Source organism: Camelus bactrianus, chromosome 21 (assembly GCF_048773025.1).
Source record: "Camelus bactrianus isolate YW-2024 breed Bactrian camel chromosome 21, ASM4877302v1, whole genome shotgun sequence".
In the NCBI taxonomy this organism is placed as follows: Eukaryota; Metazoa; Chordata; class Mammalia; order Artiodactyla; family Camelidae; genus Camelus; species Camelus bactrianus.
Window position 1 is genome coordinate 25971523 of NC_133559.1, and position 25548 is coordinate 25997070.

General features: G+C 54.0%; 1 protein-coding gene across 2 annotated transcripts in view; it reads left to right on the forward strand.

The window, feature by feature from the left end:
- The window catches only part of LHX4 (LIM homeobox 4), a 40673-nt gene extending 19083 nt beyond the window's left edge, over positions 1–21590 (forward strand). The window contains exons 3-6 of one of the 2 annotated variants that reach the window (XM_010954925.3): positions 13484–13686; positions 18298–18452; positions 18857–19028; positions 21195–21590. In XM_010954925.3, the coding sequence (XP_010953227.1) occupies positions 13484–13686; positions 18298–18452; positions 18857–19028; positions 21195–21589 (925 nt within the window). In that variant the 3' untranslated portion in view covers position 21590. The remainder of the gene's footprint in view (positions 1–13483; positions 13687–18297; positions 18453–18856; positions 19029–21194) is intronic. The other variant, XM_074349895.1, reaches the window with a different exon arrangement.
- The last annotated feature ends 3958 nt before the right edge of the window (positions 21591–25548 follow it).

Here is a 25548-nt window from a genome sequence, read left to right on the forward strand (position 1 = left end):
AAGCTCCTCTGAGCCCCAGCAGTGCCCTAGGGAGCTGTCTGATGTTAGGACCTTGACTGGCTGGCTCCAGGCTTGGGAAAGGGAGGTGGCAGCAGCTGGAGTGCAGGTTTGGGTTTGGGAGAAGTAGCGCTAAGGAAAGACGGTCTCTCTAGACCTAGGAGGCGGCAAGGGGAGATGAGCACAGGCCTGAGAGCCATAAGCCTGACACCAGAAATAGCAATGACAGTTACTCCCCCAGGCCGTGGCCCTGGCCCCCGGCTCATCAGTAAGATCCCTACTGATTTCCTCACCCCCTGCTGCCCACATGCCTCCCCACCAGACCAGTGTCCTACCTCACAGCTCAAGTCATGACCCCCACCACCCACTCCCAGCTCCTTTGGCAGGGCCCCTTCTGCCTACAGAATATTCCAGACATATTGTTCCGCCAGAGCCTTCTGCTCTGCACCCAGTCCCTCACCCAGTCCTAGCTGACTGCTTTCCTTGGGTACCCGACACCCCTGCAGGGTGCCCCCTTTCCCAGGCACGTTCTACATTTTCCCATCTCCACACCCTGCCCCAGGCTATTTATTGTCCAGGGGTGATGTCCACCCTCTCAAGGGCTCCCCATCCTTCCATGGCAGTGTGTCCACCTTGTCAGTGGAGGGAGCCCCTCAGAGACCCGGCCACCTTGCCCCTTCTCTGTCCTGGTGACGCGGCACCAGCTGCCTTGTTTTGCTCACTCCTCACACACCTTTTTGAGCTTCCTTGCTGGCTTGAGGAAAGGCTTATTAGTCATACTTTTTTCTGTCCCCTGTGCACTCACCTGGCTCCAAGCCTTGCCCATAGGCCGTCACTGGGTTTGATGCAACAAAGAGTAGATTACATAGTGAATTTGCAACTCGCTCCGGTGACCAGTGTCTTCTGTACCTGACTTAGCGTCCTGTGAGTCACGGAGGCACAGGCTGTTAGCCACGGTCACTCCCCTATCCCACTGGACCCCTCTGCTTCATAAAGTGGCCCACTCTTAGGGCTCGATCCTCTTGGAAAGCAGGGAGCTGATCGCAGATTCAGTGCCGAATCCGGATCGTTAACTCTGTGATGGAGGTGCTTGCAGAGAGAGATTTAAAGCTGAAGTGATTTCCCCCACTACCAGTGGAGGGGCAACCACACACGAAGATCGGCCAGCTCTGAAGCCCCAGGGAGGACCCTTGGATTTACAGGCAGTCAGGCCTCACCCAGCTTTTTGGGACCGTAGCTGTTTGGAACAGGAAGGCACAGCGGCAGGTACAGTTTGGTACAGTCCTCGGTGAGGACAGGGAGGGAGAATTGTCTTGGGTCAGAGTGGCATCACCTCCCATCCACAGGGGTCTTGAGACCCGCTGCCCACTTGGGGCTCAGGCTGTGATTTGACCACAGAACCGGCTCCTCATTTCAGCTCATGAAAGGCGCTTGCTTTCAGATGGCACATTGCAGAGGGGCCCTGGGAACAGAACATGAGGCGGGGTGGGGGGCAGTCTCAGGAACCCTAGGTCCCTCCCTCTTCTCACACTAGGTGGCAGAGTCACCTCTGGCAACTTCGAGAGGGCCGGCAGGTGCACGCACTTGAATTTGGCTGTCAGACCTCAGAGTGCTCTCAGCTGTGGCCCTTGGAGGATGCCTGGTCAGAGGCAGCTTCTCTATGCTCCTTGAAGAAAAAGAGGAAAAGAAAAGGCACTATCCTTTTATGATATTTGCTCCAAAGCCCTGCTCAGAGGCAGAGGGCAGGATTCATGGACCTCACCGATCAACACTGTGGTCCTAAGTTCCAGGATCGATATTTTAAATCTCTTTGCCTGTAACAAGGGTCAGGGCCACTGCTTTGCACAACTCCAGGGGCATCTTTGATTTTGCATGAAGTTTTGTGAATCAAGACTCTCCTGTGAGGCGTGTCTAGCTAGAGGTGTGTAAGACCCCAGAAGTTGGGGGAGGACCAAGAGGAAAGCTGGAGGTTGGCTTCCACCAGCCTTCAGCCTGTGAGACGTGGTAGTACTGGTGACTGGCAGCAGAGGGCGACGTTGGCGTGTGCACAGACCAAGAAAGAAGTATGGTTGGAAGGTTGTACTCTGTGGTTGTTGCATTTTCGTGGTGGGGGACGGGGGTGTCTGTTGAACTCTGTCTTGCTCAGTAACACTGGCTGATTTTTGCTGTTTGTTGTTTTTTGTTGTTTTTTGCCTCTTGGGTCCTTGGCTCCTTGGCTCCCCTTCTCCAACGGAAATAAAGTTCTGAGGCCTGAGAAGAGAGGCACTGAGTTGACTAACGCAGAGTGTTTCCAAGGCTATGTTAATTTGAATCAAGCAGGTCCTTTCTGAATTGTGCATCCAGCATGTGGAGGGCCCCCAGGTCCTTGGGGAGAGCAGGGGTGTGGGATCTGGGATCTGGGCTTCTGGGTCTCCTCATCACTGACTGGGTCCTGGGACAAGGCTGGTAGCTCCCTTACTCTGAAGTATGTTGAAAACCAGTTTTCTGCTCCAAGAACTGGTTCAAGTGCTGGGGTTCCTTAAGCAAGTTCCTTAACATCTCTGAGCTCCAGTGTCTTCTGCAGGAAAAATGGGAATGCTAATGGTGGCTGTTTTAGACGACCTGATACACAGGAGCACTTCACAAAAGGAAGATGTTTTACAAGCAGAGTGGCCTGGTGAACCCAAAGGGAGCTTGGCTGAATTCCTGTCCTGTCTTTTACCAGCTGTTGGTCAGCAAAAAAGTGGCTAGGCCTCCCCGAGCCTCATTCCTTTATCTGTTAAGAGGTGCCATTCTAACCCACAGAGCTGCTGTGAAATGGGAAGAAAATAGTGGTAAACTGTGTTCCGCACAGCTGGGTGCTTCATGCTGGAGGCTGTATTTCTGGGCTTCTGACCCTGGGTGTGTTCACTTGACCTGTGGCCCTGGAGGACTGGCCATCAGAGTCCTCCCTCAGGGCTGGGCCTGCCCGCTTCTCCTGCCCCCTCCTCCCCTCAGCTTTGAGACCCTCCCACTGAGATGACTGGAGGTGGGGTAGCCTGGCTAGAGGAGAGGGCACAGGGCAGTGCCCGCGGGATAAACCTCAGGATAAAGACGAAGCCAAGCTGATTTACATGAAGATTTGAGAAACACACCGGTGGTTATTATCATATGAAAACAAACAGCTATGGAATAAAAGAGAGGGCAAAAGTCACACAAATCTTAAAGGTAAAGCACAGCCTTCAAGAACATTCTAGACTTGTGGGGACTTTCAAGCTGTGCCCTGGCCACCAGGTATGTGTGCTCACACCTGCCTGCCAGAGGGGGCTGTGGGAAAGGGTGGGAGATGTTCTGGGGGTGACTGCCATGCCAGGGGGTTCCTGTCTAAAACGTCATGCTTCTCTGGGGGTGTGTCCCTGGCCCCAGGCCCTCCTGCCTGGCACTGCGGGGACCGGTAGACCAAGGGCCCTCGTACTGCTCCTCAGTGGGAGCTGTGTCCCCTCCCCCAGCCAGTCAGTCTCAGCATGGCTGTCAGCCAAGGGCAGGTGAGCGGTGTCCTTGGGAGCCCGGGAGCTGCTGATTTATCCCTGCAGTTCAGAACAGCCTGTTTCAGCTCCGGCTCGCTCTGTGTTTGGCCCGGCTGCAAGCTGGTTTCACTGGCTCCAGCCAGGGCTTCATTAGTGACCTTGGCCCAATCAGTCCAGAGACCGGGTCCTCCATCCCTCAGCTGGGCAGATGCCCACGGGACACCAGGTAATGCGGGGAAAGGCCCGCTCAACCTCTCTCCAAGGTGGACGTCAGAGAGGGAGCAGGTGTTGGGTTTAAATCCAGGCTCGGTGTGAATTTGGGACACGAGACCTCTCTGAGCCTCACTGTCCCATCTGGAAGAAGGGGCAGTAATAATGGGAATGTCCACTTTTCTGAGTCACTGTGAGGCCTGAGCAAGACGAAGGAAGGAAGTGCTTAGTTTCCATGATTATTGCTAGCTGTTCTTATTAAGGCCATGACAGTGCATCTATGTAGGGAGGCGGGAAAAAGAGAGATGGAGGGTCCTGGGGGCAGAGGCTGCAGAAGGCCTTGGGCCAGACAGGGGTCCTGGGGAGGGAAGTGGGGCTTGTTTCCAGTGGCAATGGCAGGTCAGGTGATGGAACAGCTGTCCCCCTCTCGTTGATGGGTGGTATGTGGAGCTGTCGTGAGTTTTCACCACAGGATGCCATCCATCCCTGTGTGGTCCAGAGCTCTGTGGCAGTAACTGAAGCCCTCAGCCTTCACTTCCTAGAGCGGGGTTCCCAGCTCTGCCCGGAGGGTCCAGCCTGTGATGGTGTGGCTGCCTCTAGCTAGCCTGGGCCCCGTTGCCCCAGGGAGAGGCCACTTCAGTTCTGGGATGGTTGTGGGTGAAATCTGGGGCCAGGTTCTTGCTGAGCCATTTGTTATTTCTGACAACGACACACCTGCTGGGCAACACTTACACACACACACACACACACACACACACACACACACACACACACACGCTCTAGCAAATTGTGCTTCAGGAGCTCACAAGGGGAGGGTCTCTTTGATGTGTGACTTTCCATAATTTCTGAATAGTTTATAGTCTAATTCCCTCGCTAAGCAAATTAAACCTTTTAAGGTAACGATCAGATGGCCCAGATAGTAGCTGTGCGTATGGACATTTGTAAGATTCAAACACACTGGTGGGACCAGGCCCACAGTCATTTGCAAAGGCCTGTAATCAAGGCAGAAGCAATTACTTAGCTGAGCAGTACCCCCTGGGACCTGAGGCCGTATATCAGGCGGTGATGAGTCCCCGGATTATCTGTCTGCCGGGCCCAGAGCGCTCCCGTTCAGCTGTGCCCGCCCACCCTCCGCCCTCCCGGAGCCCAGCCTCGGGGTGAAGGCTCCTGACATCTGTGGAACCTGCATCTGGAAACCTTTCTGCCTTGGGGGCATCTGTCTGGAACCAAATAGTTGCAGATCAGATGGCATCTGGGCTGTGGAAACATGGTCTCCAAGCAAAGAGGGATCAGGGTGATGGAGTGGGAGATGGGGGCGGCTTCTTTGAAAACATACCAGCCAGTGGCAGCAGGCTGTCTCCTTCCCCTCCCAACCCCTGCCATTCAGGTACCAAGTCACGAGGTCCCGCCTCCAAAATCCCCTCTCTTTCCATTCTCTCTGCCTCTTTCCTCTCTCAGGCCTCTCTCAAGCTTTTCCAGTCGGCAGCCCCTCCCCTCTCATCCCCTCTGGGCCAGGCTATGACTTCCTGCCACAAGCCCCTCTTTGGCCATGTTGCCCTCACAGCTCCTGCAATTCCTGAGCCCAGCGCTCAGGGGCCCGTGGCCTGCTGAGTCTCTGGCTGAGGTCAGACAAGGGTCCAGTGAGAGCCAGTCTCTGGCTTGTTGCTCCGGTTCCTGGGATCTGCCAGTGCCCCTGGAAGCCCCACTTGAGGAAAAGCCACGGACCAGCTTTGGGCCCAGTGGTAGTCTTGGGTGTGGTGGGTCAGTGCAGCGGGCTGGCCTGGGCTGTGGTGGCAGCGGGGTGGGACGCAGCTGCCTGTCACAGGCTTGCCGCACCACCGCTGAGAATGCGTCCTTAGGTCTTGAAGGGCTCAAGAATCAACAGGCAACCTGCAGATGCTGCAGGAGGGCTGAGCGCCTCCATTACACAGCATTTCTGGAAGAATGGTCCCTGCCAGAGCAGCATGGGGTCATCCGCGCGGGGCTTGTGAAAAGTGTGGATTCTGGGCCTAGAATCAGGAGTCAGGGATCGCTTTTCTGCTTTGAAGCAAACATCCCAGGTGGCGCTTCTGCACAGAGTAATTTGGTAATAGCTGAGCTAACAACTTGGCAGAGAAGAATTAGCCCAGAGTAAGGAGGGCAGATTAGGTGGCTGGGGGAAGGAGGGAGACTGTGTTGGGCCAGTTGTTGACCGCTCTCAACCTGTCCCCATCTCTGGAAAGGGAATAATAATACGACAGGTTGGGCTGTTGTATGCTTTCAACAAGATAGCTCACGTGAAATCCCGTGGTGCATGCTACATGCACAAAAATTAAGAGAGGTGGGCTTGTAGAAGAGGGTCAGATCCTACATGTCCCATTGCTTCTTGGGCAGCAAACCTAGCCCCAGCAAGGAAAGCAGGGAAGTTTGGCTGGAGGAAGAGAGAGTTGGGCTGTAAACCTTTTTCTGCCAGTAACTGGGCTGTGTGATGTTGGGCAAGACCCTGATCCTCTCTGAGCCCCAGTTTCCTTCTGTTTAAATGAGGAGGTTGAACCAGGTCACTGGTTCTAAAGCTTTTCCAGCTGCATTCATCTCAAAGTAGTATTGAATGCTCATTGAAAAGAACATTATATTAAAAACTACAAATAAAAAGCAGAGCCAGTAGGGCAGTTCTGGTGGGCCTGGGAGGTGTATGTATGAGTGTGTGGAAGGAGCTGCGTTCCCCTCCCCCAGGCTCTAACATTCTCTGGTGTCAGGCCGTTCCCAAATATGGCCCCGCCTATGTCTGGAGAAGGCTGACCATTCTTGGGCAGAACTCTGGGTGTTGTGACATGGCTGTGGTAGTGATATATGTTGGAAATATTGGTACATACAGTAACAGTAAATAGCAGCGACTTACCTGTCAAGTGTGGTGATAGAGAAAAGAAATACATGGAGGGAAGTGTCAACTGGGAAAAATATACGGCCGGCAGTAAATCACCACCAAGCAATTAAAGCATAAAATTAAGTTGTGTGGTAGGTATTTTGTCTCCTCTGGCCGGTGCCCTGGGTTGCGGCAGCTCCCACACACGGGAGGCTGGCGTGGGCCTGGGCTGGCCCCCACTGACTGCCCCCAGTGGCCCAGAGAAAGGAAGAGTGTTGGGTTCAAATCCCAGCTCCACTGCTTAGGGATGGCTGTGAGGACTCTGAAACATTTCTTACCCTCTCTGAACATGTTTTCTCATCTACAAATGCAGGGACATGCGTTAATATATAAAAGAGGAGTGGGTTATTCACTACGTATCACCAAATTGTCACTGCGCACATATCCTGGGCCAGGCACCGCTCTAGGCATTCGATTCAGCAGTGAGCCAAGCGGATGCAGCCCCGCTGTCACAGAGGCTGCCTCTTAGAGAGGGAGGAAGAGGATGCAACAAATACACAAGAGAAGTGCGGCACCTCCATGGGAGCTGAGTGTGAAGGAAAAGGACGTGCTGGGGAGGACGTGGCCAAGGAATGCCCCCCCGAGGAGGTGACATTTGAGGGCAGACCTGTAGAAAATGCAGGATTGAGCCACGTAGGAATCCAGGAAAAGAGCTCCAAGCCCAGGAAGCAGCTCAGGGCCCGAGGAGCCGGCGTGGTTGGGGAGAGAGAGCGCGCAGAGCGGGAGGGTCGGGACTAGAAATGTAACGGGGCTGAATGGTGTGGGGTCTTGGAGGCCAGTTAGGGGGCTTTGGCTTTTACTCTGAGTGACAAGGTCCTGCTGAAAGGTTTCAAGCTGGGGAGGGAGACAGTCTGACTCAGGATTGCCATGGCCACTGCGTGGAGGATGGACTGTTGGGCAAGGGCTGGGGCCAGGGGACTGGTTAGGGGACAGCTGTGGGCGAGGGGAGATGGTGGCCAGAACTGGGGAGGCAGAGGTGGAGATGTGAGAAGTGGTCCAGCTCTTGATAAAATTTTGGGTGGAGCCAATGGGGTTTGCTGACGGATCTGATGAAGCTGTCCACGATTGTCGGCCTGAGCAACTGGAAGAATGAATTCACCCTTCTCATACGGGGAAGATCGCCAGAGGAGCAGATTCGGGGGGACGATCAGGAGTTTGGTCTTGGGTGTCCAAGGCAAGATGTGAGGAGGCTGTGGGATGTACCCACCTGGAGTTCGTGGGGAGGCTTGGGGCAGAGATGGAAGTGAGATCCCCAGGGCTTTGAGGTGGACAGGGAAGAGGTGTGGGAGATGGAGAGGTGGCTGCCAGAGGGAAGGAGGAGAATTGATGGTGTAAATTCCACCAGAGGCCAGCAGGCTTGAGGCCCAGAAAGAGCCAGTGATTCAGTCTGAGTCTAAAGGCAGGAAAAGACTGATGTCCCAGCTCAAGGCAGTCAGGCAGGAGGCATTTGTTCTTGCTCTTGGGAGGGTCAGCCCTTTGGTTCTCTTCAGGCCTTTGCCTGATTGTGTGAGGCCCACCACACGGAGGAGGGCAACCTGCTTTCCTCTGTCTCCTGATTCAAATGTTAATCTAGCCCAAACACTCACAGACATGCCCAGAAAAACGTCTGACCAAATATCTGGGTACCCGTGGCCCAGTCGACATGTGAAATTAACCATCGGAGTCGATTCAGTGCAAGAGTGGGAACAGGGGCATTAGAGACTCTGTGCACAGACTCCTCTATTGAGGGCTTTTTACCCCAAAAGGAGCAGAGAAATGGGTGGTAGATGGAAGGAGATGTGGGGTCAAAAGAGGTATTTTTTTTTAAGCGGCAGAAATAAGAGTATGCTGTATGCCACTGGGCAGGGGATGTGGTCGAGAGGGGACATTAATGATGTAGGAGGCAAGGGGGCTCTGTGCCCAGGTGGGCGGTCGGCCTCCATCAGGTGCACAGTCGGTTTGGCTGTAGGAAAACCAGAGATGTGGGCAAGTGGGTGGGGGGTGGGATGATGGGAGTGCCTGGCAGGCCTGTGCTGACGGCTTCTCTTTTCTTCTGGAGGTAGGAAGCCGGTTCACTGGCTGAGACAGAGGATAGAGGGCTTGAGAGGGAGAAGGTGTCTGGGAGCGCGGAGGGGGCAGTGGTTGGACTCGGGGAGTGTACTGTGCTGTTCTTGAGGTCTAGACCCTGAGTGTAAAGATAGCCCGGCCAGCGAGGTGGCGCGTTCCCTCAGCCCTGCTCAGCCAGCCAGTGCTGGGGGCAGGTGTGGGTAAGAGAGGGATTCGTAAGATGGACCATGGAGCCTTTGCTGGGTGAGGAGGGAAGCGAGGCCACGAGGGGAGTTTGGGACAGTGAGAAGGAGGAACTGGTCCCGGCCGGGTGGCAGGCTCGGGGAGTCGGGGTGCTGCGGGTGTGCGCGGGAAGGGCAGGAGGGGCGGCCGGATGGTGCGATGGTTGGAAGTTATTCCTGGAGGCGCTGCAGTTCCTGGTAGCAAGGTCTAGGGTGGACCGTGGAGGTGAGTGGCTGAGGAAGGGTGGGGCCGGTGACCTTCAGGAGAAGAGGTCAAAGAATTGAGAGGGCAGGGGCAGGCGGGGCTGCCGTGGGGATACTGACGTCGCGGAGGATATGGCAGCAGGGACGGTGAGAGTGATGGTGAGGCAGGAAACTCGCCCAGGGACTGGGGGTGGAGCCATGACTGCCGCAGAGAGGGGGTGGGGTGTGGCCCGAGGGTGGTGGTGAGGACCCGGTGAGGATGCAACCACAGGGGCACACAGCAGGCACTTGGTAAACAGGAGTTGCTTTTATTAGCCGTGTGTCAGCAACCAGAGTATGCTACCTGGCCTAACTGTTGGACAGAAGTTAAAATCAGGAATGTGCTGGAACCTCTGTGGTGTAGGATTTACATGCACCTGTTTCTAGAAGGTGTGGTGCCTGCCAGGCCTCCTGTTGCCCTTTCTGCAGGAGCCAGACACCCCGCCCTGGACAGCAGGCTGGCCAGGCCTGTCAAGAGGGACAGGGGTGGACAGATAAATGGGCGGAAGGAACAGAGGGTGAGACCAAGGACACAGGCCTGGCCCCCTTCCCGGGTCAGGGGCAGCCCCTGATGTCAGCTGTGACGTCTGGTGCACTTCCCCAGCCAGCTGCCCGGGCCCCCCTTGCAGGAAGGTGGCGCCAGGGTCAGCCGGTGGGCTGGGGTGACAGCCTGCGGGGGAAGGCTCCCCGGACAGCCCCTGCCTCGCAGGGCTGAGAGCCTCATGCTCAGGGGCTCAGAGCAGCTGGGGATGCTTGAGGGGGACGGGGTCCCTCTGCCCCAGTTCTAGGCCAGGGGAGGGGCATCTCTGGTGTTTGCTGCCTCTGATGCCCACGTGCACCAGCTGTGCTGTCAGAAGCCCGGAGTTCCAATCCTGGTCTTTTCATTCATTGCCTGTGTGAGCGGCAGCTGGCACCCCACCAGTCTGAGCCCGGTTTCTCACCTGTCAGAAGGTATCATAACACCTACCTTTCAGGTTGAGCACTCAGGAGACATCTGTGGAACGAGTGTGATGATGAAAGCAGTGGGAAGTTTGTTTTCATGAACTGCGGGCCTTATTTCAATGGGGGAGGGGTCAGATCTCTTCTTAGAAAAGCTTGCAGGAGCTGCAGCTTAGGGCTGATCCTTCCCCGACTGCTTCAGACACGGGCTTTCAAGAGCAGTTGGGTGCACAAGTTCCTTCCTGCCCGCATCCCCTCCTCAGAGGTCTCTGTTGTCTGCCTGCTGCCTACTGGGCAGGGAGGAGAGAATTGCCGGTGGTGTAGGTCTGGGGAGGAAGGTAACATGAGCCCCTGGCAAGTCCTTCCTTGCATTTTCTCTGTCGTTTGGATCCGCTCCAGCTGCTTTCCCTGGGGAAGCCAGCTGTCCCTGGAGGCCTGGCCAGGCAGGGCTAACCAGAGAGGCTGTCTTTCTGGTGAGTGAAGACAGGGCTCTGCACACTGTAGGTGCGCAGTGAGAGGATGCAGAGGAGCCAAAAGGTGTCCCTGATCTGCAGCATCCTTCGGATTTGGTCAGGTTGGCTAGACTGTTGGTTCTGCGGAGCAGCCAAGTTCACAGTGTTACCTCGTTTGGGACCATGGAGTGTTAACTGTGGCCGTCTCATTATTGCCTGTCACAGAACGAGTCGTGTAGCCTCTCCAGGCCGTGGCTGTCTCACCTGTGGGCTGGTCTAAGATCTGGAAGCTCAGGGACATCTTCATGCCATCTGCACCCCCACAGGACAGCACCTTATTCTGGGTCCACTGATTCTGACCGGAAGTGGAGGTGGGGGTGCCCCTGGGGGCTGGGCCACACTGGGGGAGTCCTGTGGGACCAGCGGGTGTACGCGGTCCCCTCGGGGAGGGTCCCATTGGCTGTGCTCCAGGGGGGAAAGGTAATAAGGAACAACTTCCACTTACCATCGGTATAAATCCCACAATCAGGAAAATTGCTTCAATTGCTAAAAAACGCTGGTGGGAAAGTCCATTTATTTTTCATTTTTCTTGTGCACTTGCCACCCTCATGCATGAATCACTGTCTGTATGTAGATTAAATTTATACCCCCGTTATCTTTCATGTCTCTGGGGCGCTGGTGTCAGCTGGGTTTCTGGTTACTGAAAGCCACTGCGTGTTCTTAGCAGGGAGAGAGATGGGGCCCTCCCCGTGGCCGGGGCCGCTGTGGGGTCTTCTGTCTGGAGTCTCTGCTCAGCCTTCCTCCCGCTCCAATCTCCGCCCACTTGGTTTGGCCACAAGATAGAACCTGCTTTTTGGGAAACTCTGTTTCTTGTCTGGAGCTGCTTCTGCTCCAGCCTTTGTAGTAACAGATTTGGACACTCTGGGTTTCAGGTGGTTTATTTGGGAGGGTTTGCAGTGAGCGGAATGAAGGCATGGTTTCATTTTGAACACCTGCTGTGTGAACTGGCCTGGACTGGATAGAAAAACTACAGGCATTTTGAAAAAAACACCCTAGGAATACATATGCAGCCTTCTTTTCTCTTTGTCTCACACACACACACACACACACACACACACACACACACACACACACACACAGTAGAGCCGGGTGCCTGCCTGCCTTCTCTAACACAGGCGACGTGGTTAGACAGCAGTGGTCCAAGGAGCCTGGTTCTCACCTGTGCTCTAGGAGGTACAGAACCATCTAGAACTGACATTATACTCTGTTCTCCATCCTCAGATGTAGCCATCTCCGTGCACATTCCCTAAAAGCATGGTTCTTTATTCACTGATTTGCTTATTCAACTAACGTTATTTCTACTTTTCTGGGTCCTGGACTTTGAAATCTGATGAAACCTTTGAAACCCTTTGAAAACCTGATGGAAGCCCAGGCCCCGCTCCTGCTGCACAATTCTGAACAACTTGGGGGTGGTTTACAGAGCCCGCCCCTGAGCGCCAGGCTGAGAATACCTGCCCTAAAGAGGCCTGCTCCCATGACTGCCAGCCTCCTCACAAAACCGAGAGGCATTCCAGGAGCTCAGAAGTCTGGGGGCCGTCCAAGCGAATGCCTCAGCCCCTCACACCCCAACACCCTTCTCAGATCTTGTCTCAGAAGAGCAGTCCCTGGGGCCACAGTCCTGGCTCTTTTGGGGTTACCCATCTAGACTTAGAGAACCCCACTTCTCTCTGTGACACATGTCCCTGGGAGGGGGGCTGAGGCCTCAGCTGGCCACGCCTGCTCCAGGCCCCGGCAGCCCCCCAGCAGGTATCATTACTGCACAAGAGACCCATCATTCTGCATTAATCTGGGATTCATCATGATAGCCATGACCATAATTAATTTATTTGGTATTAATGTGGATGAAATATGTACTGTCCTTTCAGGGGAAATCGGGCTGCCTATAAGCATTAGTTAAAAGGACCATTAAAATCAAACCTTCCCCAGATCCATTAGGCGAAGTCTTTCATCCTGAAGAAGATAAAGTTCTGCTGTGTGAAATGTCATGAATAATTAGGTTGATTGCTGTTTTAAACTCTGCCCCTTCCTCCCCGATCCCTCACGCTTCCCTCCTGAAGCAGGGAAGGCTCACCTGCAGCCGGGCACCTCGCTTCACCGCCGTGTCCGCACTGGCCCCGAATTCCCCTCTGGCCTCTGTGACTGCTGGCGTGGCTCTGTGTGCATGGCCAGAACGGGGAACCGGGCTTTAATGACCCAACTGGACTGTATTTTCAATGGCTCTACTTCTCTTCCCTGACCAGCCTTGGGCCAGGATGGTGGTGTCTTCCTCTTGCCTTGGTGGTGCTCCAGAAAGGTGTAGACAAGGGGAGGTCTAAGGCAGCATTTTTCAGACTGAGGTCTGCAGACTCCCTGCCCTGAATGGTGCAGGGGCACGAAATGCAGCTTCCTGGGCCCACATCTCAGGGGCTGTGCATGGGAAGAGGGTGGAAGCTGGAGGGCTTTGGTGATTGCTGGACGGAAGGGAGAGACAGGAGAGGGAAACCGTTGGGTTAGCCCCCTTCTGCTCTCAAAGTACGATTTCTCTGGAGCTCCCGTGTGGACCCTGGCGTGTGCGGTGTCCCAGCCACACAGGCTCCTCCTGCAGGGGGCACGTGAAAAGGTACTTCCTCTGATGCTTTATGCACACAGGGTATGGGCACATACAGTTGCTCTGTGGTGCTGGTCCTTTAGGCGTCACCATAAAGTTGAAACCAGGAGGCAGAGGGTGAAACAGCCTGCTCAGCAGGACTTAAAAACTCCTGCCACCTGCCCAGGTGAATTGATGGGGGAGTTAATCGGGCAATTCAGAGGGCATGACGCAGTGAGGCTGGTTGGAGGCCGAAGGGGACAAGGTGTAAGCACTGGGTGGTCCAGGGTGGTGGGGTGGGGTGGGGAGGGGGCAGACCTCCCTTCTCCTTGAGCTCTAATCCTTTCCTGCTGTCCTGACAGGCGCTTTGGCACAAAATGCACGGCCTGCCAGCAGGGCATCCCCCCGACCCAGGTGGTCCGCAAGGCGCAGGACTTCGTCTACCACCTGCACTGCTTCGCCTGCATCATCTGTAGCCGGCAGCTGGCCACGGGGGACGAGTTCTACCTCATGGAGGACGGGCGGCTGGTGTGCAAGGAGGACTACGAGACGGCCAAGCAGAACGGTAATCAGCACTGCCCTGCTCTGTCCCTGCTCCCGACCTCTGAGCTGGCCTGACCTCTGTCCGGCCTGAGTCCGGGCTGCCCACCCCCAGAGCCGCGCTCACACCCTGCCTCCTCTGAGCACCATTCCCCAGACGCCTGCAGGGGATGAACACCCACCCCCCAGCCCTTAGCACTAGCTGCTCCACTGAAGCCTCAATCACGTTATGATTACTGAGAACCTGCCTGTATCCCACGCCAGGACTTTGGCTCAGGAGCAGCTGGGGACCTTGTGCTCATCAACTCGGTGGCTCCTTGCCTGGGGTGGGGCTGAAAGGTGCTCCGTCTACAGCCTTGTATGTAGGGGTGCACACGGTCTCAGCACCAACACCTCAAAGGCTTCAGACAAACAGAGCCCTCGCATTGGCCTAAGTCACCCTTGGAACAGGTCGGCTATAATTTCAGTTAATTGTGTTCTGTTTCCCCTCTCTGACTGCGGGATTCTTGAGGGCAGGGACTCAGGGGTGATGACTGTGTGTCTCCCAAAGCCCCGCACGTGGGAGCAGATGCTCAGGCAGTCTCTACATTCAGGGAGACTCCAACTCAACCCCCTACCCCCACCTACCCCGCCACCCTTCCCCAGCTGCCTCAGGGCCCTGTCGGTGGTCTGCACAGAAGCTCACGGCAAAGGCTGATGTCAGGCCCCAGCAGTTAGCCCCCACCCCTGGAAAGCCTGCCTTCACAGGGGCAGCCGGGGCAGCAGCTGCTCCTGCCCTCCAAGGCCATGTTCTTGGGCAGCCCTGGGTCTTTCTCGGGCCTTTCCAGGGCCCTGACGGGGCTTGGACCTCTCACCAGCCCCCAGCTCCCTGGGGCTCCCTCAGGAAGGCCAAGCCCGACCCACCACATCCTGCTGCCCCACCTCGGGCTCCTCACTCTCGGCGGTGGTGGCAGGTGGTGTGCCCCCGACCCTGGCTCCCAGTGTGGCATTTGGCCAGACTCAGCCTGGGCGTCTCAGATGCACAAACTCACGAAACATCAAGGTCGTCTGCCTTTGACTAGAGTTTGTATCAATGCAGGGTGTTGCTGCGGGAAGCTCTTGCTGACAGCTCTGGGCGTGATGGAAAAAAAAAGCAGCAGCAATTTCATGTATCTCCTTCCAGATCTTTCCTGGGTCCCCCCATATATATTCTATAGATGGGATCCGTACAGGGAGAAATTAGTTTTTTGCTTAATACATGTGGTTAAAATAAAGGGTTTGTGGTGGTGAGGAGGCCCTTTTGGTGAGCCACCTTGGCGGGAGGTGGGAGGGCTGGCACCGCGGGGGCTCCCTCTCTTCCCCCACCACCTCCACAGCCCTGGCCTTGGGGATGGACAGCCTTTCAGCCTCTTCTCTGTCCAGGTTATTGCAAGCCTGGTCCCAGGCTCTTTGCCTTAACGTATTAATCTGCTCTGGTTCCTTAATACTCACTCGGTGCTCTTGCTTTGGAGTGAATTATGATGTCACAGAGGATTAGGGCATCTAGTCAGGGCTAAACCAGCAGTGCAGAGGGACTCAGAGATCCCACACTGCCTCTGGAACTCTCACGGCCTTCACCAGAGATGCTGGGGATGCAGGCCTCCCCCAGGACGGGCAGCTGCTTCTTGCTGTCAGAGGCCTTGTTTAGACTCACGTCCTGGAATTCACTACTGTGGATGGTTTGAGAGACGGGGCAGACCAGCTGGGGAGGCAGGAAGGGCCCAGTGGAGCTAGCACTTTTGTGGAGCATTGTTTGCACCACAGCAGACCTCTGTAGGACCATGGGAAGACACTGGATTTGGCATCAGGGGCTGGTGGGCATCTCTGCCTGGCCACGCACTAACCTGGGGGACCCCTGGCAAGGTGTGTGCCTGCTCAAGCCATGGCTTCTCAGCTCAGTATGGGGGATAAGAGCACCTGCCACGCAGGGCTGTTTCCTGAGGTTGAAATAGGCTGACATTTGTGGAACAAGACGTTAAATGAGGGCGAGACCAGCGTGTCAGAGAAATGCAAACAGAGGGAGAGAAATGCAAACAGAGGGAGAGATCTGCTTTAGGTTTTCCAGCAGCTGAAGGTTACAGTGTTTCTGGTGCGTTCCTCCTGCCTCCGCTGTCAGCGAGACAGGGGCGACTCCATCCCGTGAAATCTGGGTGATCTTTAGTGCATCAGGACACCTTGATCTGCTGTGGGGCTTTGGGCTCTCTCTTTTATGTTTTCATTCCTCCTTGCTAATCTAAACCCTCTTTCAGGCCTACACAAAAGATCGAATATCAGCTATTTGTATCTTGGTGTGAGTGATTTTGTTCATTTGTTACATCTTCCTGGATATTTGCATTTTCAATACAATGAGGTTGCCTTTTATGCCAGGGACACATGCTAGGAGACCTTGCATAATTCAAAAGTAACATATTTTAGGACTAATTTTCCCCATAGGAATTAATGTAAAAAGTGGGGGGGATGTATTCTGGGCGCACATAAATCCATAACCAGCGAAATGTGTCTTTGCCTTAATGCTACTTTTTATTTTCTCAGCACTCTCTCCATCCCTCCCAGATGCTCTCTCCTAAATTAACAGCCTCGGGTATCATGGGCTTGCTTGGCCTTCCTCATAGTGTTTTATCACATTCAACTTCCGTATCAAAGTTATTGATTTTTGGGTACATTTTTCAGCACGAGCACTGCCACTGCTACTTAATGAATACTTGGATGACATTGTTATAGGATATAAAAAAGATTTTAAATTATAATAACCGTGAATGTTAAAATAACAGCATAATAGTCCCCATAATCGCAGGAAGAAAGTTCTGCGCACGTGGCCAGCCATGGGGAACCCAGGGGCCACCAACCCAGGACCACGGGGGTTGGTCCCAGTGGCACTGCCATCTGGCCATGGTGAGAACCATTTCTAATTCACTAGGCCAACCTATTTTGACATTAAGCAATTCTCAATGAATTAAAAACTTTTCGGCGGTTTCATTATTTCCATTTCTGTATATGAAGACTATAGACATTTTAAAGTGCGCTGTCTCGTACTGCAGCAGATGCTGTCATGCTGTTACTTCTGTGACTTCGGCCAGAGGGAGGCGGATGCTTACAACGGAATTGAAAGAATTTTGGAGTTTTTCCTTAGTGTCAGCCTCCGTGGCTCCGGAATTCTTCCTCTGTGGGCCGAGGGCTCCAGGGAGAGCCTCAGGTGGCAGGGCTTCCATGATGACAATGGCTCTGCTGGGGAAGAAACAGCCCCAGGAGGAGAGAGGACTGGGGGCCTTGTCCCCACTCTGCTGCACGCACGACTGTTGTAGGGCCAGCTCGGGCTGCACGCTGACTTAATTCCTACAATGTGCCGCCCACATAGGCTGCAGAGAAATTAGGGACCTTCCCACGTTACTCACTCAATGAGAATGGGGAACCCAAGACTCCAAGAAAAAAACCTCTTAGAATTGTTGTGAGGATCATGTACACATAAAGCTCTTAGATCAACACCAGGCACGTTGCAGGAGCTTCATAAACATTGGCTATTATCGCTGTTCCTAAGAGAGGGTTTTCTTGAAGGGAAGGGAAGGAAGAAAGGGAGATAGGCATGGGGTGGAGACCCTTTAAAGGACACACATGGGAGGGGTACAGAGAGCCCAGAGGGCCTTGCGTAGCTGCCCACTCACTCCTCCTTGACCCCGGGGTGCTGGGCAGAGAGCGGAAGTCAGTCCAAGTGCTGAGAGAGGAACAAACCGTTTACACCTGGCTGTGTGCCGCTGAGCACACCCGGTGCCTCTCTGTGCCTAACTGTGCCCGAGAATAATCAGCGTTTGACTCAGGAACTTGAGACTCAAAATCCATTGCAGACAGCTGGTCAGTCAGCATGTTGTCCTGAATACTCTTTGGACCAGTGCTTTTGAAAAACTTTTTGACTATGATCCACAATACGAAACTCATTTTATGTTTCAACTCAGCACACATACTCGTACAGCAAACACACTTCCAGTTTTATGAAATAACACTTGCTCTTACATGCCCCAGCCTGCCCACCCCATCCCATCCATCGTATTTCCTTTTTCAGTTTTTGATCGACTTAAGTTGACTTTATAACCCACAAGTGGGCTCTGACGCAGAATTTATGAACATGGCTTAGATGACAGTGAACGCTCAGGTCACCAGGGAGGTGGAAAGGCATCGAGACCGTGGATGGGTCCTGGGGGAACAGGGGCTCCGGATGGGAGCAGGGCAGGTGTCTGGGCAGCCCAGAACACGGACTTCCTTCTGGCTCCTGCACCTTTGCTATCTTGAGGTTGGCCAACCAGAGTGTTTGTCGTGACAGGGAAATGTGCGGAACTCTACACCTTCAGTCTGAGGAGAGCCCCTGTCCGTGTGGCTGGGCTGGCAGGGGCCAGGGAGAGGCAGGGAGCTGGGGAAGGAGGACCCTGCCCTCACTTTGCAGGGACTCGGGAAGGCCTGTGGTGCAGGAGTGGGCTCCAGGGGGGTTGGGACCATCCCCCTCTGATGTTCCCCATTCTCCCTGCTGTTGCCCAGGGCGGGCAAGATGACGTGAGGAGAGGAGGAAGGGGCCACGAGACCCAGCTGCTTCAGATGCACTGGCCCCAGTAAGAAGTGGTTTTCATTGCAGATGACTCAGAGGCCGGAGCTAAGCGGCCGCGGACCACCATCACAGCGAAGCAGCTGGAGACGCTGAAGAACGCCTACAAGAACTCCCCCAAGCCTGCGCGACACGTGAGGGAGCAGCTGTCCTCGGAGACAGGCCTGGACATGAGGGTGGTACAGGTGAGACAACCGCCCCCCTGGCCCCGGGGCTTCTCTGCTGGCTGGCGGTCCTGGGCCCAGCGCCCCCTGGCTGGGCCTGGGGCAGGGAGGGAAGGGGTCCTGCTGGTCCCTGCCTCTGTGCCCTCCATGTGAGGGGAGCTTCGGGAGCAGTAGCGATGGCACCTTGTCATCGGCGGTGTCACTGATCCCCTAGGGGAGCTGGGCTCAGGGCCACGGCCCTGTGAAACTTGCTGAATCAGAGGCAGGTTTCTGAGGCCCCGGCGGAGGGCGTGGTGGGCACGTCCCACTCCTGGCCCTGAAATCTGCTGAGGCTTCAGTCTTCGCTTCTTGTCTCAGGGACCCTGGGGGCTTTGGGCTCGTGATGGACGTCCCCCCCGAGCGTGTCTCCCATGCTTGTGTGGCAGGTTTGGTTTCAGAACAGAAGGGCCAAGGAGAAGCGGCTGAAGAAGGACGCGGGGCGACACCGCTGGGGGCAGTTCTACAAGAGCGTCAAGCGGAGCCGGGGAGGCAGCAAGCAGGAGAAGGAGAGCTCTGCGGAGGACTGTGGGGTTAGTGACAGTGAGCTGAGCTTCCGAGGTGAGCATGGCTGGAGGGCCGAGGCCGAGGCCGTAGGAGAGGCCCCTGGGAAGCAGTAATCCCTGACACTGGAGACGTCCTTCTCCAGGCCTTGCCAGCTCCCTCCTGAGCACAGGCTCCTCCCTGCGACTTGCGGTAAAGGGTGGGGGGAATGGTAGCGGCCCTTCCCCAGGGGGCAAGGCGGAGAAAACCAGAGCTCCGCTGCAGACACGTGGAATCTGGGTTCCCCAGGCCCGTGGGCCCCAAGGCCTCCCCTCCTTGCCTGCTGAGCGGGGCCCCCTTACCAGCCCCTTCACTCAGCACTGAAGGACGGCTGTGTCTCAGCCTGTGCCCTGGGCCCCCCTCCCGCATTGCTCCCCTTGGCAGGGGCACTGGCCTCCCTCCCACGACCCCCTAGGGTGCACCCTCTCCTCTCCTGGTTGGGGGAGGTTGGGTTCAGCAGGCCCTTTGCCCTGGGAAGTCAGTGCTGTGAGTGCACGAGAGGTGGGGACTCGCCTCATTCTGAAGTCCTGCCCCCCCCCCCCACTGCTCACATCATCCTGTCCCCTGCACAGATGCTTTGCAGCATGTGCTACGTTCACATTTGTGCATCAGCAAAACTGCACACGGCTGCGTGGCTTGGATCCTTAGATTGTTTCTGAATAGCTGTAACTGTTCTCATGAGTCCTCAAATGTGGAAGGTCTTCTGTTGTTGGGGGCCAGGGAAGAGTCCTGAGCTGGGGGTCAGAAGTCTGGTCTCCAGTTGTGGCTGTCAGATTGATTCACTTCCTTTGCACCTCAGTGTCCCCATCTATAAATGGGGACCAACCACAGGCTGGCCTGGCCCATCTCACAGTGTTGTTGTGGGGATCCACAAACGCAACTGGCTATGGATGTGTCTGGGGAAAGCTCAGCACATTTTCACACTTGGAAGACATGACCGTGCCCTTAGGGAGCCTGTGGCATCCACAGAGGGCCCTGGGCATGGGATGACATACAGACAGAAGGCCAATAATGGCCATTTTACAGTGGAGCTGAGCCTTCATCTCCTGCCCCCTTTAAGGGCATGACTCCCCTCCCTCTGTTCATTTTTATCGGTGGAATGGGGGGTAGCCTAGGGCAGGCTGTCAGAAGAGATGGGTGTTGAGGTCCATTCTGGGGTGGCCTTGCTAGGAATTGATGCACAGGCCCAGGCAGGATTAGAAAGGAGGCCTGGGGGACAGCGGATGGCACGAGCTGCCTGCCAGGAGCACAGCGTCCTGAGAGGGCTGGAGCTCAGCCCAGAGGCCTGCCCGTGGGGTCCTGAGGAGGGTTCAAGGGCCTTATGCTCAACTTCCAGGTCTCCTGGTTGCGGAGGTGGGAGTGGAAAGCCACTTAATCTCCTCTAAGCTGCTGAAATCAATGTCTGGAACATACAGGATTGTTTAGTCTTATTTTGTAGCTCCTTTCTGTTGGGTGCACGAGGGTCCAGGTTGACACATCATTGGTCTCTCCAGGTAATTATGTAATCTTCTTTTTCTTAAGACTAAAACTGCTCACCTCTGTTGGAGAGATGAATTCTTCCAGGTGGCAAAGATTCCATTAGATTCCCTTAATGAAATTCTTCAAGAAACAAGAAGGTCCATTTGCTTTAATCAAGTCAATACTTTGTCCCCAGTGAAGACTTATTAATAGATGGAGAGACTCAGTCCTTTAACACTGAACCTCTTTCCCGGGTAGACCAGAAGGATTTTGCACACGTGTCGCTGTAGCACGGTCCTCAGCTCCCCTGACCACATGGGCCTGCTGGTCTCCTGAACAACTAAATCAAGCACTTTTCTCAGCTTGAAGGCCTTCAGATTCAATCTTGTTAGCGCATAGTTTCTTCCATTCCATTTGTGATGTGGATAACCTATGACCCACCAAACCTCAGGCGTTTGTATTCCTCAGTGTAGCCCTCTTCATACATGAGCCACAGGGGACCAACAAGCTCACCAAACATCCGTCCAGCCTTCTGGGACCTGGGCGTTGGCTGGTGTCCGTTCTGTTTTCCCCGTGACGTGGCTCAGTCTCTGGATGCCAGGCTGACATGGTGTCTGGCTCAGGCTTGGGATTCTCTCCTGGTCATGTGTGTTCCTAGGTTGTGAAGAACAGGGGACCAGCGGAGTCCTGGCGGCTGACAATAAATCTCCGTTCTTTTGTCCACAGAGGATCAAATACTCTCAGAACTTGGCCACACCAATAGGATTTATGGCAACGTGGGGGACGTTACAGGCGGACAGTTAATGAATGGGAGCTTCTCCATGGACGGGACAGGACAATCCTATCAGGACTTGAGGGATGGGAGCCCCTATGGAATCCCCCAGTCTCCATCCTCCATATCGTCCCTGCCATCCCACGCTCCTTTGCTCAATGGGCTGGATTACACGGTGGACAGTAATTTGGGCATCATTGCGCATGCAGGGCAGGGAGTAAGCCAGACGCTGAGAGCCATGGCTGGGGGACCGACCTCTGACATCTCCACAGGAAGCAGTGTAGGCTACCCCGACTTTCCAACTAGCCCAGCCTCTTGGCTCGATGAAATGGATCATCCTCCTTTTTAAACACCTCTCCTCCCCGCCCTATCCGTCCTTCTGGCTTGAGAGAGTATCTTCAAGGATCAAGAGACTTGCCTTTTAAGGATCAAAAGTGCACCAATGTGAATTTCCATTATTTTCAATGGAAGTCCTCTGCTGATCCCTGGGAGGTCTTGGGACCCCAGTAGGGTGTGTTTTTCTGGGAAGTGGTGGGAGAGCAGCCTCCTCTCAGAACACAGCACAGGGGCGCAGAGCCCCGAGCGCTAGGATGCTGGCTTGTTGGCTCCTCCCCCGTCCTGCTTACAGGCTTTGGCTGCTCCGTGCTTGGTTGACGGGGTGACTCTCGGGCCACCTTGGCCTTCAGGAACTCTGCTCCAACTGGAGCGTCTCCTGAGCGTCTCCAGAACCACTGGTCTCACCAGAACCGAGATTCCTGAGGTTGGGGCACCATGGCCCTGGAGTGTGGATAGAAGTGATTTCTGCACCACCCTTATTGAACCCTAATTTTCAAAATAAAAAGTCACTTATTAAAGGTCAGTGGAAAGGTTTGATGGCCACAGTTTGCTATTGAAAACATGCTCCCTTCCCTCTTCTTTTTTTTTGCTGTGAAAAATATGACCTCTTTCCCACCCAGAAGTACATGCTGGAAACTATTTGTCAGTTTGGGTTTTTAAGAAATCCCATCCATACCACTGAATCCCTGATGGCAAGAAGTGGTATTCATTGCAGGTGACTCTGAGGCTGGAGCTGAGTGGCCCTGGACCATCACAGCAACTGCCTGACAAGTCCCCCTGGTGCACAATGTGCCTTTTTAATTTGCTCGTATTATTTATTTCACAAGACAGGCTGTGGGTTCCAAAATGATCAAAGCTAAAATATGGAGAGAACAGAACGACAATCAGTGAAAACATCTGTAGACATTTGGGTTCCAAACGTGCAGTCTGTTTAGCCAGATCAGCAGATGCCAGTCTCCCAGAGTTCTCAGCCGGTAGGTGACATAATTCGGTGAGTCTGTTTTGAGGGACTTGGTTTAGCTGAGGTGGTAAGCTCACCCCCTCCCTGCAGTCAAACCTCCTCAGCCCTTTAAAAATGAGAGCTTTGTCTGCTGTGCTGCTGGAGGACTCAGCTGGAGGACAGTCTTGGTGTCTTCCAAGTACGATGCTTTTCTGGTCTATCTTGGTTGGGAGGAACCATTTAGGGAGAAGCCCCCAGATTGTCCAAAGGGTACCAAGTGGTCCTTGGGCTGCATCCCTCTGGGTTGCTGGCTGGACTCCTGCAAGGCCCTGTGGTGCTCCAGTCCTGTGCTCAGAAAGGCAGAGCTCTCCGGCCGGTGGCAGTGTAGACACTCTCAGCTTGCGAGTCTGCAATAGCACACCACCCAGCCTGAGGCAAGGGCAAGGCCAGCCCCTGCTTTATGAGCTGCTGTCCCTGCGACAGACTGTACTTGTGCGGGAAATACCGTTGTGAATGGTGCTGCAACTCTCACTTTATGTCACACATCTGTCCATCATGAAGCTCTCCGCGTGAATTTAGCCAGGTGGAATTTATTCCAGTCCCCTAGGGAAATGGTGGTTGGCGTCTTCTGGCCTCCCATTCTCTTAAATATGTTCAGCAGAGTGGGAAAGGGAAAGAAGGCATTTCCTGTCTTTCCAAGGAAGTGATGAGGCCAAAGACCCAAAGGATCCTTCCTTCCGTGAATGGTTTTGAGGACCACAAAAATTTAGGCATATGGCAGGCAGACGAGAGGAAGAAATAAACACTTCCTCTTTGGCTGCTGCATCTTTTGTAATCTCCTTTCAGGACTAAACAAGTGACTTGAATTTCTTTCAAATATATAGTCAGTAAGTTCCTGGATCAGCCTTTAGGCGACCTTTTCTCTGATCGATTTTGCAGCGTACCCTTATTTTTTGATGTGCTCGATTGTCGTGATTTTTTGCTTGGGGAGTCTGCAAATGTAGACTCTCTGCCAAAGGTTCCAGGTGCAGGGATGATGGGGTGTTAAACCTGGCCACTTCTGTGCTACTGGGAATTCCCTGGTAATGTTAATATTCGGGTTGAGGATGGAGACACAAATGCAAGACAACAGGCCATGTGAAGGAAAGGAAAATACAACTGTCTTTCTGGAGCACAGCTTCTTAAACACACTGTTCTTAGCATGCTGCTTAATAAGACAATGACTGTGCTGGGTTAAAACCAGTTAAAAACTGCTCCACTCAGACCACTGTCTCAGTTTGATTACTTGGCGCAGTATCTCATGGGACCTTGGAGGTGCTCTGTGCTTCTGTGAGGGCTGTATGGGGAGGGCAGGCTCTTTCCAGGGCCTCCCCCTCTGTGTAGTGCTGTTTGTCTCACATCAGTTGGAACTGACCAGTTTTTGTTTTCGTATGTGGGTTAACCGCGCCCCCTCCCCACTCCTGAGTGGGAGAATGGGAGGCCTTCCTCATTCACACAGCAACAAGTCTCTCAAGGAACCCGATGAGCAGTGCAGCTGATGGCGGGAGGTGTCCCTTTGGTTTTTATTTGGGGGGTGGGCGAGCTGGAAGAGCTCTTGAGCGAGCACTGGACCGAAAGCCAGGAGAGCTGGATTTAAGTTCCCTGGGGCCACCTCCCCAGAAAGCAGCAAACACTGGTGTCACATTTAGAAGCACAGCCTCAGTGGATCTCCTTGAAAGTGGAGTTAGCATTATGGATGGGCCAGTGCCACCAATCAGCCACAGGCCAGGGGAGTTTCTTGGCTCTTCTGAGGCTCAGGGATGGAGAACCTTCTCACCGAGGCACTCCTCTGTTCCTCAGGCGTCTACTGCTGAGGTATCAGGTGCTGCGTGGGGCTGTTTTCCCCCTTGTGAAATGACACGGATGAATTTTTAAAATCAGGTGAGACCTTCTAGAGGCACTGACAATATGTCGACCTGTCTTTGGCTCTAGGAGAGCAATTATCTAGCAACTGTTATCTGCAATACCTGGCTGGTGGACCTGAGGGTAGAAGGCTTCTGAATCTAGTAGCAAATTAGTAATACTTTAAAAAAGCAAATGAACCCAAGTTTCCAATGGTAACTGATACAAGCAAAATTGGGACCTACAGGGCTATGGAAGAATCTGTACTTGCTGAAAAGTAATAAGACCATGGGGGAAATGCCAAACGCAAAGGCTAAGCTGGCCCACGGGGTAAATCACATTGTGGGAAAGCCTGGAAGCTGGCCCTTTCAGGGACTTGCTGTGAATCCTGAGGCCAACTCCGTTCTGTCTTTGTGCTTTCTCTTCCTGGCCTCGTCTGACAGCTATAAATATAATATAAAATGAAAAACTACCATACTGGTAACATTATTCCTGCAAACTAGTCACAATGAAACACCAGGGAAAGAGGACAAAATTAAGACATAAGAAAAGCGTTGTCTTTCAATGAGGCGTTTTGTTGTGTTTTGGCCAATGTAAAACCTGACGTCTGGTAAGATCATTGTGGGGCATTAGATTTTCACAATGAAGTTCACTTTGCGAGAAGTATGAGAAATCTGACAAACAAAAGACATTACTGTCTCTGAAGCTCTAGCTGGTTATTCTGAAATAACCGCCTCTGGCAGGGGGGCTTTAAGGCTTCAGCTCTGCAAAAGCTGTGGGCTGTGTGACAGCGCACAGTCCGGCACCCGCACCCCACACGCCCCCTCCCGCACGCCACTCTGACAACTTGGTTATAACCATGGAAATAATGACCATACCTCCTCAGCCAGCAGGGTCTGGAAGGGCTGAGGAGGCTCATTTTTAAACATTGCACTTTAAAAATTGGAAACCGTGAGATGAAGAAAAATTCAATTAAGCGGAAATGAGTTTTGTTTTATTGCCTGCTGCTGAAGGGCTCTGGGCATGCTGAAAGCTAAATAAAAAGCACATCACTGGCTCTCTCTTTCTTGGATTGGTCAATTGGCCCTTTTTGCAGTAGTTGCTCCAACTGCTCTCACACGGTGACTGGAGCCAAAAAGAGAGAGCGCAGC